The 17,195-nt window shown below is 33.8% G+C and overlaps 1 protein-coding gene across 1 annotated transcript; it reads left to right on the forward strand.

Annotated features, from left to right (window-relative positions):
- Positions 1–1,482: 1,482 nt before the first annotated feature.
- On the forward strand, positions 1,483–15,871 carry LOC128215087 (endoplasmic reticulum metallopeptidase 1-like). Its single transcript, XM_052921810.1, has 14 exons — positions 1,483–2,044; positions 3,180–3,307; positions 4,097–4,202; positions 4,787–4,933; positions 5,269–5,361; positions 5,944–6,156; positions 6,406–6,635; positions 7,704–7,887; positions 8,198–8,388; positions 9,111–9,266; positions 9,659–9,864; positions 10,505–10,620; positions 11,154–11,338; positions 11,893–15,871. Exons 1-14 carry the CDS (start codon positions 1,483–1,485, stop codon positions 12,061–12,063), a joined length of 2,688 nt encoding a protein of 895 aa, XP_052777770.1. The 3' UTR covers positions 12,064–15,871.
- The last annotated feature ends 1,324 nt before the right edge of the window (positions 15,872–17,195 follow it).

The raw sequence follows: 17,195 nt of genomic DNA on the forward strand, positions 1-17,195 counted from the left end.
TGACTACTGATTTACCAAAATAGAATAGATTTGAAAAAAATACTGCCATAGCATTAGACAAAACATTATTCCGAACATTTAAACCTTAATTCGCCGTTCTGGCGTGTTGTTGGGGCGCAAACATTTATTAATTATCTCGAAATAGATGGTTCAGTTTAAAGTATGTTGCCCTTTTGAAAGCTTCTTAACGCCCCATAATCGTGAGAAGTGTAGACAAAAATAATAAACGTTTAATTTATGCGAGAAAAAAAAATCACTTTCATTAGCAATATCAAGAATTTAACGTGTTTCTACATATTCTAGTTTAATATATTGAAAGACAATTGAGAAATTTCAACCCTTGTTCTATACTACTGGTATATAACTGGTACCTACTCTACTTACTCTTTACTTTCTTGAGAGGACTAACAGCTTTAAATACACCATACAATTCAGTAGTAAGTCTGTTGTGTTAGATATTTAAGAATTACGTCTATAATACTCCATTTTCGACTAAATATTACTCCAAAACAGTTGGGGTTTTCCCCCTATCATGTGGTGGTATACAGGTGATGTACGTCTTTTTTTATCACGTTGAAACAATTAAATTACGTATTTCGTTCAAATGACTTCGTAACTCGATATATGACTTAAGTATCTCGGTAAAATGACTCAGTATCTCGTTAAAATGATCAAGTATCTCGTTAAAATGATCAAGTATCTCGTTAAAATGACTCAGTATCTCGTTAAAATGATCAAGTATCTCGTTAAAAGGACTTACTTACATGTCGTTAAAAAGACTTATGAAGTTACGTGCGTATCTCGTAAAAACGACTAACGTCGCTTCAATGCGATATGCAAGTCGTTTTAACGGAGGTTAATTATATTGCAGTTGTGAGTAATGTCTGCGCACCTTGCAGGCTCTTCCCTGTATCATTTATACGCCGCTAGATGTGTGGATCTCGGTGGAAGAATTCTATTATTCTCAAGATGGGTTCGTACGAGGGAAATACAGATATTGCTCTAGACAGCTTTATGGTTAAAGAATCGGAGGTTACGTCGAAGAAACATAAAGTGGTGTTGTCCATTTTGGGGATCTTAACATTTTATACATTGGGTATTAATAAAGGAGATCTGTTCTGTATGATGGACTCCCAAAAACTTGTTAACTATATTGATCTCTTAATTATCGCCATTTAGGGTGCAGATGATCATAAAATGTTATCTATGACCCGTAGAATACTGGATTTTTCATGGTCATAACGTTGGGGGTTTCACGCTCCCTGTGCTCAAATGAATTTGTGTCATTTAGAAGCATCTAACGATTTGAATTGTCGATACACAAGACAATTCTTTTTTAAATGTAATATCTTAAATTTACATCTGGTAAGTGGGATTACGATGATAGAATAAATATCATTATAAATAGTAGTGTTTAACCTTTCTGTTTACATAATTCCCATGGATAAATTCGATTAAGTGACCGGAAGTTGATAAATCAAGATGGCAGCGCCCATGGATGAGAACTATTTGAGAAACCGTTTAGGGAAGTCAGCTGCTTTTGACGCCAATGGAACTGATATAGAACATGACAATAAGAAATCTGCCAAAAGAAAAGTCAATGGAGCTTATCTATTTACTTGCGTCTTCGTATTTTACCTTGCAATATTCATATTTGTGCGGTTTCGTTCATTTTCATTTCCTCTTCCGAAAAGCCAAGATAAACACTCCCCGAAGGATGTGTTTTATGAAACTAATGCTAGAATTCATTTGAAGGAATTTTCCTTACACGGACCTCGGGTTGTAGGAAGTGATGCTAATGAAGTTTATGCATATCAGTACATTTTAAAGCAGTTGAGGACAATTCAAACAGAAAAAAATCCACTCAAGGACATCCTTATTGATGAGCAAAATGCAACTGGTTCATTTGATATAGAATTTTTATCTGACTTTGTAAGTGTATATAGAAACATTAAAAATGTTGCAGCAATGGTAAAATCAGAAACAGGATCAAAACACAGCTTGCTGATGAGTTGCCATTTTGACAGTTCCATTGACAGTCCAGGTAACAGTTAAAGGCAACATTCAGCATTTCTTTCTTGCACTTAATTCGGAAATTATCTGTATATGTGTACTTAGATACAATTCAGTACATATCAACCTGCGACAATTTGAACCCTTGTATAAATGGGATGAACATACATGTGAACTCTACCGGCGGTAGGTAAAATATACCGCTTTTGAGACCTTTCTAACGCCATACCGCTTTGCTGTTGAAATCTACCGATATTTAAAGGTCTTTTAAAAAACCTCAAAATTATATCAAATCAGCCTTTAATTTTCTTTTAAAAACCTCAAAATTCTACCAACCATGCTAAACTACCATATTAATCTGTCACTTTAAAGAACATGGTGCAATAAACAACTTATCAAATCACTTCACACTTCGGCTGAGATCGTTGCTTAGTTACCAGTATGGTACAAAAGACCACTAATCAGCATTCTTTGTTAATTGGCATCCTACTAATCAGCATTTTTTAAAAATCAAAGACAATAAAAAAACTGTCAAAACATCAAAGAAAACAACATTTCCAAGGTGTTATTAATTATTTAGTGTATAAAATTTTATGACATTTTGGCGGGAAAATTGACATACACAATTATGCAGTCGTCTGCACTTACACTCCGTCCTGTTTTGGCAATCTGATTTGATTTTTTAGCAGCTCTTCTGAATATAAACTTGTTTTTACAAGTTAGAGTTAATATTACTTCTATTTCTTAGCAAAAACACTGACACTTGACAAGTCTCATAGCCATGGCGTATTAATGCGTATTTTTCTGAAAATCTAAAATAGTAACAAATATATAGTTTTTGTTTACATTGTATCGATCATTGTTTTTGACTGAAAAATAAAGAAATTAGAACTTCTAACACTTATGAACCCAAACTACCGGTTTTTAGATCTAAATCTACCTCTCTGTCATTGCAAAAGGTTCACATGTATGGGGATGAACATCTATTTGTGGTGTTCTTATGTTTTGTACAGTTGTTTTAAATTTGTAGAAAGTAAAAACAAATTATGTTATGATCAATTAATTACAAAATAATTTATATACATGTACACATGTGCTGCATTAATTAAAAAAGACTGAGCATTTTGACTTATAATTGAAACCTTTGTTCTCTTTTCTATTTTTAGGCGCTGGAGATAATGCAATTAGCTGTGCTGTAATGATAGAAGTCTTAAGAGTATTTTCCCAGATGAAAGAAAAAATCGACCATAATATCATATTCCTGTTCAATGGGGCTGAAGAAAACCTATTACAGGTAACATTCATTTATAAAAACACCACAATGTTAAAAAATATCTAGCTTAAATATAAACCACTGACATGGAGGGAAGTACATTTACACATTGTATTCCATTTCATTTTTATATTGCCTGCATAGCACAGCACACGTACATGCACGTACAGGGATTGTTTTGTCTGGCATCATCGTCCTTGTACACCCTCTAACTTACAAATGTACTTTTTCCAATTTACTACAATGTTTATGGGCATAATATCATGACTGAGTTAGATCAACAATAACACTATATAAATTCAGTATTTCTGGCCTTTATTTGTCAAAATCTTACTAATTTCATTTTATACACTCTCTAACTTGAGAATTTCTTATCCAAACCCTACCAAACTTTATAGTTACAATGTTTCTGGGCATTGTATCCCGAGTTTGATAACCAGACATTTTGACATTGAAAACATTTGCAAAACTTTTGTCATTTAGTATATATGTCAGGGATCAATACTTCCAAACTGCATGAGATGGTCTTGATGAAAAAATTGTATACTAAGGCTATCTGTTCAATTAGACCCAAATACTAATGTCCAATGAGGCCTCTTGGTGGCATTTGTCACATATGTGTCAATGCTTGTGTGTGTTTTTACTCTATAAAAACTAATTTAAGTATTAAATTGATATGAAATTTTGAAATATTGTTATGTTTGAGTTATTGATGAAAGTTAATAATATGATATACATTATACATGTTTATAACTATAAAGTTTATACATGTATGCTCATTTTATTTTTGATTTCTGCATATGTTTGCAGGCAAGTCATGGGTTCATTACAAAACATCCTTGGGCAAAGTCCATCCGAGCCTTTGTTAACATTGACTCAGCTGGGGCTGGAGGCTGGGAAGTTGTCTTTCAAACAGGTAATCAGTCATAGAAAGTAAGACTTGTGTATGAACAAGCTCCAATTGCTGCACTTGAGCATACTAGCATAAAGAAAATAACAAGCCCTGTATCCTAAAAGCTAATTTTGAGCAAGCACTCGATTTACAATTGCATGGCTAATTTCAACCTCTGCAGTAGTTAAGGAATCATGAAAAATAGAACTAGCGGCAACTAAGTATTTGTTAGACCGTTTCATTTTGGTTACACTCATAATTAAGAAATTACCCAGGTAATCATGGAATTCTGAAAAGGTGTAATAGAAACTGTTCTAAGTCTTTATTTTAAACAGCTATTCTATCATTTGCCAAACAGGACAATTAATTTATATCTTGAAATAAAACAAGATCTCTATCTGTATGTTATAGCTGTCTGCTGAAGTACCAATATTATAAATCTGGTAGTGGAATTGAAATTGATAACAGCTTCTGTATTTAATTTTTAATATTCAGTCATATAGACCTACAAAACACTTCAGATAATTTTAAAAAAAATGGGGCCAGAAGTATCACCATCCAATCCACTTGTATTATATAGTTGAGTAACTTGAGTCCTATCTATGCAGGTCCCTCCCACCCTTGGCTGGTGCGGGCGTATGCAGAGTCTGCTCCCTACCCGAGTGGCTCCATCATGGGACAGGAAATGTTCCAGAGTGGCATTATTCCTTCAGACACAGACTTCCGTATCTACAGAGACTTTGGTGAAATACCAGGTTACTTGACATTCCTAATTTACTGGTTTGTTGCAAAGACAAAACATAGTTCATGCGTTTTATTTAATTATTGTTTGAACTGCATGATTCCAAATTATTGAGACTTGTTCCTCTAAACACTGTATTAGCTGCCTTGCAAACAAGTTTGCTCTTTAAAACTTACAATTTGAGACTAGCTTAAAGTGTACAGTGTGTGTTTCCTTCTCAGATAATTCTGGAGTAAAATATATTTACTGAAATTAATCCAACTTTTTTGTGAGGTATCCAACATGCTGTTTTGTCTTCTATTGTTCATTATTGTTTGAACTAACATGCTGGTGTAATACCGTACACAGGATTGGACATTGCGTACATTACGAATGGTTATGTGTACCACACACAGAATGACAAGACCAGATACATCCAACCAGGCTGTGTACAAAGGGGAGGTAGGGTCGTACAACTACTTTGTAAACCATATTATTCTCTTGGCAGGCCACAGCCCCTGTTTTACACAAAACAAAAATACAAGACTAGGGTCCCTTCTCCAAACCAGAGAGTTAGGAATCTCTGTAAGAAGACTAATTGTAACAAAAAACATACATGAGCAGAGCACAAGCATTTTAGTCTCAGTTTACAGTATATTGTAGAACCACATGAGCAAATAAAAGTATATGCAAAATAAAGACAACATGTGCAGTGTCTGTAAATGAGATACATGTAATGTAGCTGTGCCTTAACCCATGATATAGAGCTTTATGATATCTTTATTTTTAAGATTTTGAATGAAAAGCATTTGGACTTTGGAATTAATACCAAAGCAAGTGGAATAATTAATTATTGATACATTTTCAGGAAATTAATTTAAAAATGGACCATTTTCTTATGATGCAAACCTTAACAAAATTCAAAATATAGGTTGGTAAAATGCAGAAAGAACTACCAAGATATTTTTTTAAAAGTATTTAAAAGTAAATATAAGACTGGATTGTCAACAGTTATTTATTTTATGATTGTACATCGTATTTTAGGTGAAACCCTTCTGGCTCTACTAAAGAAGCTGTCCTCCTCCTCCCACCTGATAGACCCGGGGGAAGACAAACACGGAACCATGATCTTCTTTGACTTTGTTGGATATGTGATGATCTTCTATCCACAGAGCGTTGCTGTTATGATCAACAGCGCGCTTGTGGCCACAATTGTGTTCAGAATTCTACGCAAGACATTAAACATGGTCCCGTCAGGTGTGTGAAGTAATTTTGTATTTTTGTTCCAATCATTTTATCTTTTTAACTATTCTTGATCTTAAGGCATGTTTGAACTTGAGGCTGTAGTAAGAACACAAAACTTCATCCGAAAATCTGTAAGCATGCATTGGCTGTGACATTACTACCAGGTATGCTTTCCTCAGAAGATTTGTATGATCTTGAATCAGTGAGGTTCAAGAACCTTTGAATGAACCTGATCATTAGTTGATACAAGTCTTATTTCAGATCAACAGGATCCCAAGTACCTGAAAAACCTACTGACGGCAGTGGTGTGTTTGGTGTTGACCTGGGTTGCTATGGTGATGACGTGTGTTGCCATGGCACTGGGGATTACCTTGCTAGGGGGAAACATGAGCTGGTTCACACACAACTACAACCTTGTCCCCCTGTATGTCCTTCCATCCATCATTGTCATCATTCTCCTACAAGACACCTTTCATAATACTATTTTTAAGGTAATTGCCCTGTACATGTACTATGTACTTTCACTTCCATCTTTAACAATATAAACTATTATGGATGGAATTTCATGTTTCCCTGCAAACATCTTACATCAGCAAATTGTGCATTCACATGTAAAAGGTTATATTTATTTTACTAGAATACATGTATTTCATTTGATGAATTCTTTAACAGAAGTTCAGTCTTCCCTAAAGATTCAGATGTTCATGATCATTCAATAAATTATACAACTTTAAAGAACACTGAGTACAGTCTGCACAAAATACACAAGCCTTTTTCCATCTGGGCCTACAATGCTACATGCTCGATGAGCATGTATATTTTGGTATTGGAGAGTATAAAAGAGTATAAAGCTATGGACCATTATATTTTTCTTTAACTTTTAGCCAGTAAAATGGCCTGGGGTCAAAGACCTCTTTTTTTCAGACAAAATATTATCAGTGGTATGTCCTTATTTTATTGAACAAACCCAAAAGCAGATTTTGTGAACACTTTTGGCGTCATTGTGTCATGCAATGTCGTCATAAACCAACAATAATGCTTTTCATTGCTCAAAAATTGTTTGAGTTATTAACATGAAACTTGGTATGTTTATGATGACATCTTGCATGCTTATAGCATGTCCCAAACTTTGATGAAAATAAATTAATTGTGGTAATCAGCTGTCTGCATGTAATACTCCTGTTTATATTAAGGATTGATTTTTCCGTGTGTTTATGTTGTATGAACTCAAGTGTGAGCAAATTCCATGAATAAAAACTTATTGGTCACGATTAAAAATAAGTAAAATTTCCGCAGCTGACAATTTCATTGTTAAATAAAGGTTTTCAACAACATGAAAAAAATAATTAATAAATACGTTTGTATAAAGGAATACCGGTAGCTGATAATTGTAACTTTTTGTACCATTGTTAAATAATGTCCTGCTAATCCAGTCAGAACACAATATTAAAATAAACAATGTTGTCATAACTCATTGCGAATTTTACAATATAAACAGCAAGTTTTTTTTACAAAAGTCACCAGAAGATTGAAAATATACCATATAAATGATCTTTCAGAACAACAGTATGTGGTACAATGAGCAGGTGTTTTTTGAGGCGACACTGAGTGTGTGGAGCAGTCTCCTGCTTTTGATGACCTTGAAGGGTATTGGCAGCGCCTTCATGCCCATGTTATATGTGCTGGGGCCTCTAGTGGTCAGGGACAGGACAATGTGGGCTTCCAAGGCATGGAACTGGAGAGGTATGGGTCAAGTGTAATTTAAAGAAGTAATCATTTTATAACAAAAATGATCAATTAGCACTCCTGTATCTCCCATGATTTACATGTAGGCTGAAATCTGAGTAACTATTTTAAAGTGTCACATCATTGTTAACTAAAGAACATTAAACACTTGTTTTGGATAGAATTAATGAAGTTGAGCATGTGTTTTGAGCCTTTTGATTATTCATAATTGTAAAACTATTACAGTCGATTTTATAACTGAAGATAGATTTTGTTATTTGTAGAAGAACACCATGTATCTGAAACTGTATTTTCCTTGCCCTTTCAGACCAGCCATGGAGTTTTGTGGCCCTGCATTTGTTATCCCTGCTGGTTCCAGTCCTAATGACGATCTATGCGGGCCACGCTGTGTTTGTTCTCTTCATCCCCATATTTGGCAGGACGGGAACCTCTGTCAATGCTGATGTGGCTATAGGGGCGCTGTGTGCCATACTTCTTGTGCCTCTCACTGGATACTTGGTATGTACAAGAACAACACAGGAGTGGCTCAACATTGATGTAATACTGACTATTTAAATGCAGCAATTAAATGAATTGTGCTCAAATAAGATTTTTTGCCTCTGAATATTAGCTTATCAAGAGGCTAAAATTGTTAATTTCATGTCAATTCAAATATAAAGCTGAAATTGAATTTTCCTTTGACTATGCTTTGATAAATAATTTATGTTGGACAATATCTTAATAAGTTAGAACTCACATAGAAATATGTACTTACATAATAAAATTATGTAGGAGTGTAAACCTGTGTGTGGATTAAACTTTCAGATGAACTATATTTCTAAGGAATGTTGGTTTATACTATTTTTATTTTTATTTTTTTTAGCTCGATTGTGACAAAAGCTGATAGCTTATAGAATCACTCTCGAGTCCGTTTCCTGGGCAGAAACCAGCACTGTGTCCTTTTTTTGAGAAGCTATGAGAAAGTACCCCTGGTGGGGATCGAACCCACAACCTCTTGGGTGAGAGGCGGACACCTATACCACTAGACCACTCTCACCCTAAGGAATGTTAATACTATTATATCGATGAAACAATACCATTGATACCAGTAACTGCCATATTGCATGCTGTGATGCCTGTATGTAAATAATAACAGAAGTTGATTGCAAAAATCAATTTAGAAATGCTAGTTGTATTGGTTTACAAAAATCAGATATACAATTCTTGCTTTCTCTCTGCAGGTGAGCTTATGTTACCTGTGCCATGGTTTGAGGCGTGTGTGTGCGGTGCTGGGGGGAGTCTCTCTTGTGTGGTTGGCAGTCATTTTGCTAACACCGCTGGGGTTCCCGTACAGCGCAGACCTAGAGCAGCCATCGCCCATGAGACTCCTTGCCTTGGTCAGTCTCTACTGTAACTGTATTAGGAATGTGAATATAATATTTGTGTTCATTAGATTTATATAAAACAGTGACAAGACTTTGTATTTGAAAGAAGGAAGGGGAGGCGTAGACATCATTTTGAAAAGAAGAAAATATATTAGAATCTCAAATTGAGGCTTTAATGACCAAACTTATATTTGCAGCCAATGTCCTATACGGGACCTTTTCATATTAAGTTTATGATTGACTATTAAACTGTAAGTGAAGGTGATCATTAGTGAATTATAGTTCTGTTCATATGCCAGTATGCAAATTGTTGGTACATTTTAAGAATCCTACAGATTGTGATAGGTACTTGTAATAATTTTGATGTAGAATTTAGTGTTAAAATTGTTGCCTTCTCCCTGCAGCATTCAGTGCGCCGATCACGTGACTCCAGTGGGACAGTGGTGCACGAGGACTCGGGGATTCTACTGCTGCCATTTGACTATAGTAACAACACACACCTTGTTAAGGCCATTCCCAGGCTAAGTGAGGCAAAGGACATAGATTGTGAACTGGGTCCATATTGCGGGGTTCCATATCTCATTCCTATCATCAGTATGATACATCCAAAGTAAGCCCCAACAGCTTAATATATGATAAAGGAAACTTATATTGGCTATATGATAAAGGAAATTATATTGGCATCTTAAGCAGGCACTTAATATGCCTTGTTAGGTGGTTTGTTTGTGCCATTTGAAAATAACTATACATGACGTATCAATTGCATATGCATGAAGAATGTGATTTCATAACATTTGTTAACATTTGTATTGGTGTGGTGATTTATTTATAGAGTAAAAAAGAAATAACAGTGTTTTACATAAACCTAACTGGTTAATTTGTTTTAAGGTTATCTGTAGTGTATTTAAGGATAATGCTTGGTATATTGTGAAAGCCTTGGTGTATTAAATATTATTTTCAACGACAGCGTCGGCGGCATTTAACACAAACTTGAACCTGTGCCAAAACTCAAATGTCAATATATTTACCTAAGCTTGGGACAGAAGTTGCCAGAAACAAGATGCACATGTCCACCTTGGCCATAACTCGTCTACCTAATCAATTGTCGAGTTATGCCCCTTGTTCAAATAACAAAATACAGACCAGATTTGGCATTTTATCTTTAATGTTGATGCTTGTTTGCAATGTTATGTTGATCCTGTCAGCGCTCGATATCTATCCAGGAATTTTTTATTATGTCTTTTTTTCAGACACAGCTTATACTTGCCAGTGAAAAGTCACACTAGACCTCCGGTACAGTGTGTCCTCACCAAGAAACAGTATGAGCAGTCTTCAGGCTATACCAGGCTCGACTTTGACATCTCAGGTAATGTTTGATTGTTAGTTATGGCTTATATACTAAGTCTTACTTCAGTATTGGTGTCAATATGACCTCTGTCAGAGCACAAATTCTTCCTTCTTTTATTTGTACAACTACAATAATGTTATGATCTCGACTTGTCTTTCTAAGAAGTTTAATTAAAATTATCATCAAAATAAATTGAGTCATTGCTATAGCCTTGGTGTGGGAGTCCAAAATGAATGAAACTTGTACAGCAAGGCCCATTACTCTGGTTTAAACAATTGTCAAGTTATTCCACTTGGTTGTTTAAAGAAAGTCATCCAAAAGCTTTAACTTGGCCATAACAAGTTAATCTTATAAACATTATTCACATGTTCAACCTGTTACTGATTATAATATGTTTTCTTGGAGGTGCTCTTGTTTTAAACATGTATTAAACATATTAAGAATTTATTTTTCAACGTTCTTCTAACAAATGCTTCAAATTTGATGGTCAGAAAAAAAGAAAATTAACATGACTGTATACAGCAGTTTATTCTATATTCCCTCTGCTGCAGGACCTGACCACTTCACAGTGCAGGTACGGCCCCATGCAGGTGTTAGTCTGGAGCGCTGGAGTGTGAGTGAATATGTTCCGGAGCCTGCAGCCATGCCACATGATGTTAACGAGACCACATACTTTGTGTATTACTCACACGGTCAGAAGCCTGATGGGCCATGGCAGTTTTCTATCTACCTAAAGGTAAATCCCCGAGTTGGATCTAATGTCCTTATTATCTCCCTTTCACTTTTAGAATGAATTTGGTGTGAAGTTAAATAGAAAATATGTATTGAAAATGGCTATTTTGTAATTCTCAAAAGTAAACAAGGTAGTGTTTGCATCTATAAAAGTCTCTTCAATCTGCCTTAAGCTTCCTCCAGCTCCAAACAGCTTCATGTATAATGTGAGGAACATGTGTCTGAAATTGCCAGACTGTATTTCTTGTTTTTAGCTGTTCTGTTTTTGTGAGGTGTTGTGGTAGCCTTGGTATTGTTGGCATGGTTGCACAACTTTTAACCTTGGCCACAACTAGAAAAGCTTTCAAAATATTTAGATGATACTCGATACATGTCGGAGACAATACTGAATACTCACATGTATAACAAGGCCCATACCCGTGTTCCACTGGTAAAAAAACAGTTGGCAATCAGTATGTGACTCTCCTGTTTGAATTTTAATTAGAATATAAACTGCCAAACATGTCTTATCATGAATTCTTTGAATGTATATCTATCACATGTTGGTTTTATCTCTAGACTGCTCCTGGACATGACGAGTCAAAGGGCCTGGTTGACATGGGTCTGTCCGGTCACTACCTGCACAGCGCTGAGAAACACACGAAGGAGATGGACGCCTTCCTGGCCGAGGCCCCAAACTGGACGACTTCTGTCAGCTGGGCTGCAACATGGGACGGATACGTGTTTTAATATCAAGATTTGGTCATCAAAATAATAAATAGATGTTTGGAAGAACAAGTCCAAATTCATTCCTTTCTGCTTAGGTTTAAAAGAAGGGAAAACCCTGGATCTCAAATTCCATATTTTTTTATGAGCCAAATAAACACTTAACGGGTGTTGGGCTTATTGGCTTATGCTTATTCTGCAGCTGTTAATTGTTGAATGTGACACCAAAAGAACATAGGACATTTTTAATGACAAAATATATTAAAATGTGTTTGGACCTTGATTACTTGATATTAAATAGATTGGTTTTGTTCATTTGTTCAATTTTGCAGAACCATATAATCAATGCACTATTAACTTTATGTCTACTGAAGAGTGGTGTTTTCTGAATTGAAGCTATCACACAATCTATCACTGCCTAGATATACGGGTTCGTGACATCTTCACAATGTATATCCATTACATATTTTATGAATTAAAATAACTGTTTGCTGAATGAATGTGCTTGAGTGCTTGAAAATATTAGACACAAGTGTACTAGGGCATAGATGGGTAAAAGTTTTGAACCATACCTAATTGTCAATTACTCACGGGTATCCATTTACATTCCACACCATCAAATAAACATGACATAGAATAATAAATACACTGTTTCTTCCCTATTTTAAATCATTGTGAAGTAACCATATCTTATGAAACAAATGCAGTTACAAACATTTTTGTTTGTTTGTCCAATGAAAAATTGGAATGTTGTCTGTTTATGTGGACTCTAGTCACAAATCCTAGGGAATGTCGTCTATGACAAGGCACATGGAGGAGAAACCCTCCTTTCATTCATTTCAGGCGATAAAGTTGATGTAAAGTCAAATAAAAAGCACCAAACATTATTTGGTATTGCTGTATTGGTCAGGTTTCTTGTACCAATACATACCAAGCAATGAGTACTTGTCCAAGTGTTCATGTAGTTAACATGACTGCCATAAAAGAAAAATCTTTGGAGAAATTTGAGAAAAATCTTCATGAAATTTATGCCTTTGTTTTTGCTCATCTAGTTTTTCTAAGAAAAAGAAGGCAAGATATTGTCAAGGTTTCCCACACGACACAAGACAACACGCTTGTGTATGTGATTTAATATAATCGTTTTCTTAATTGTTGTAAAATAAATAAGCAAGACCCATCACTAGGGCTAAAAACATTTTAGAATTATGACCATTGATTGACTTTGAAATTTACAAGTGTTTGCATCCTACTGCTCAGACTGTTTGCATCTTACTGTTCAGACCATCGGATATAACATATTGATACAATACTGAAAAAGGTATGTATGCATATTTGTTACTGATACATGCACATATATTTTAATAGATATGAATTCCATGTTACCGTTTTGTTTTCATATTTTGATGGTAGTTAAAATTGTTATACATTATGAATAATATATATATATATATTTTGATGAAAGAATATGTACATAAAATTATGGTAGCTCATTTACTTACTTTTTCACAAAAATACCTATTTTGATGGCAAATATTATTTATATATTTCATACCAAGATATTTTTGATGATAATTTTATTTATTAGTGAGACAAACTTCAATGCAGATATTGTTACTGGTATATTGTTATAGCAAGATATACATTTATTTGTTACTGATACATTACTTTTATTGACATGTTTTGGCATATTTTCAGAAATGCTCAAAATCTAAGCAGGGAGAACTTTTTTGTAATAAATACATATCAGTGCCTTAAAGGAACTCATTCATCGATTTTATGTAACCGGCTATTTTGTAAGATTTGCTCAAATTGAGCAATTTTATTTTATTTATATGAACAAACACCAATTTGCAACTGGCAAATATACATTAAAACAGAATTCTGTAAATTAATTCTAAAATGATTCAAATTTCAAAAGAGCTTCTAACACTTTTTTGCAAAATAAGACAAGTATTTTAGTATTTTATTAATTCATAACAGAAGGGTTCTAATTTGGACTTTTGATGATGTTTGATCATAATAACAAGCATTTTGATCACATTTTACATATTTTATTTTTTATTTTTTGACTCTTTAAAATGTAAAATAGCCCATTTAAACATGTATAAATGTTGTTCGAAAACATTGTGAAAGTGCTATTTACCATAATTACCTGATGTGTTATATAAATACAAATCAGTTAATTTCCAGTCAACAGTATGAACTGTTTCCCTGTCACGCTTTGATATCATTAGAATTTCTAAAAAAAATAAAAAAAATTAGGGCGTTTCATTACCCGGTAACATTTTTTTAATGTTTTTATCACTTTGTTCAAATAAATATTTGATCAGGTAATAAAACAGTTATTTCCTTTTTTTAAGATAATCTTTTGATTAAGTAATAAAACAGTTATTTCATGGTTATTTTAAAAACTTTTGATCAAGTACCCCCTGTAATAAAAGTTCAAACAGTTATTTCATGGTTATTTGGGTAACAGCCAAAACTGTTGCCCCAAGGTGGAAGGGTTAACATCTGAACTGTTGCCTGAGGTCGAAAGTTAATTTGATGGTAATTTCCCCAAGAAAAAAACTAACTATCAGAAATGTGACTCATGTCTTATCAAACATACTGCTTAACTTTCAAACTGTATTAATTATATTATACAAATTGCTATTTCCAATCTCCTATCCCTGTATCCTCTGAAACTTTTAAACATATGTGAGTATGTAATGTTTACTTTTAGTTGTCCCGATGTATTGATTTCTTTTTATTTTCTCGATTTTACATTTTATTATAAACGTAAACTGCACTGACTTTCTTATTTGAGATGCCATGACATGTTTTGTCCAGATGTCTTTTATTTGTCAATTTAAAATTAACAAATTTCATTGGGGCCTTATGAAGTGTGCCACACTTATGATCATGGAACTTAAAATATATTAAAATCTTTGTATACGTGTTTCCAATTAGGCATAGAAAAAAAATTTCACTGCAGTATGTCTCCATGACTTTTGTTTATTTTCCCAAATGTTCAATTTGTTTTGTTATTTTACATGTATTTTTGCTTTTTTGCCATTATGCTTTAAATCAAACAATTTTCGCTTTTAATTAATGTTAATGTGTCAGAGATTGGAACTCGGGTCAACAAAAGGAAAAGCTGATTGGTTTCACATTCACGTGAAAGGTAAAGCTATACTAGTATGTATTTAGTCTGGACACACTCCCAAGTTTGTGATAATGAATAGCTTTTTCAACCTCCACAGCTTTATTTTTGTACCATGCATTTAATGAGCGAAATGATCTATCTGACTTATATTTGATAGTATATGATTTGCATAAAATCAATACTTGATAATAGATACCAAGTTTTCACAATTTTACTTTATAATGTGTATATATTTTATGTTGCCATACATAATTTTTAAGTTGTATGACCTGTTATAACATCCTTTGATGTACAATGATTGGGCCAGAGGCCACATATCAAAATAAACATTCTATGCTATCCATATTAAATTTTTCAGCATTGAGGCACCTTGATGACTCTTTCTGATCATTTCTTGAACAAATGTAAATTCTATCACATTTTAAACCTATTCCTTAATTTTATGCGGGTAACTTATCATAATATTGAATTTCTTGTAGTGTTAGCTTGTACCGAGATCCTAATGTTAATAAACCATTCCATCTTTGCACATATATAATTTTTGCCTTTTATAGTGATACATATTTTTTCTGTTCAAAATTACTCAGTGTTCTTTATGGGCAGTTAAATATGTATTTTTTTGTCATTTTAAATTTTGTTGTCTTTGCACTTATATTCGTTTTTAATAAACACATGCAATATACCTGATATTGTTTTTCAATTGCATACTGCTGAATATCAGATAGGAACAAACATTGATGACAAACATTTACCACTTTAGAAAATAGGGTGCTGGCAGAAATGTAGCACCATAGAGAAAAATGAGTGGCAGAACTATTTCTTGGCAGAAATGTAGCACCATAGAGAAAAAAATGAATGACAGAACTATAGCTTTGGCAGAAATGTAGCACCATAGAGAAAAATGAATGGCAGAACTATATCTTGGCAGAAATGTAGCACCATAGAGAAAAATGAGTGGCAGAACTATATCTTGGCAGAAATGTAGCACCATAGAGAAAAATGAATGGTAGAACTATATCTTGGCAGAAATGTAGCACCATAGAGAAAATTCGTGGCAGAACTATATCTTGGCAGAAATGTAGCACCATAGAGAAAAATGAATGGCAGAACTATAGCTTTGGCAGAAATGTACCACCATAGAAATATAACTGGCAGAAATAAAGTTCTGGCAGAGATGTAATACTGTAGATAAATGACTGGCTGAGCACTATAAAATATAGTTACAGAGCTACAGCTGTGACAGAAATCTAGCACTGTAGTTTAGGAAAGTGAGTGAGGACAGTATAGCTCCGGTGCGGGGTGATACAGGACACCAGTGGATTTCACGTGAAATCCACTCAAAACGTGAAATCCACTCAGAACTCATTTATTTTAATTAATATTTTTTTTATTGTATACATATTGAAAAGTGCCTCATAAAGGGTTTATATTTTCAAATTTTATTGAAATTGGTCAAAAATTGAAGCTAGAGCAATTTTTCGATTTTTTTCGAAAATAGATCGGAAATCGAGGTGAAATCCAGATTTCGAGAAGTGAAATCCACTCATAACTCATTTATTTCAATCAATAGTTCTTTTTCTTTTTTGTATACATATTGGACAGTGCCTCTTAAAGGGTTTATATTTCAAATTTAATTGAAATTGGTCAAAAAATGAAGAAGTAAAAGCAATTTTTCGAAAATAGATCGGAAATCGAGTTGAAATCAAGTTTTCGAGAAGTGAAATCCACTCATAACTCAGTTATTTTAATTAATAATTAGTTTTTATTGTAATAATATTGGAATAAAATTGCTCTAACTTCTTCATTTTTTGACCAATTTCAATAAAATTTGAAATATAAACCCTTTATGAGGCACTTTTCAATATGTATACAATAAAAAAAATATTAATTAAAATAAATGAGTTCTGAGTGGATTTCACGTTTTGAGTGGATTTCACGTGAAATCCACTGGTGTCCTGTAGGCTGTATCACCCTGTACCCGTATAGCTCTGACTGAAACTAATTGATAAAC

Source organism: Mya arenaria, chromosome 13, assembly GCF_026914265.1.
Source record: "Mya arenaria isolate MELC-2E11 chromosome 13, ASM2691426v1".
NCBI lineage: Eukaryota > Metazoa > Mollusca > Bivalvia > Myida > Myidae > Mya > Mya arenaria.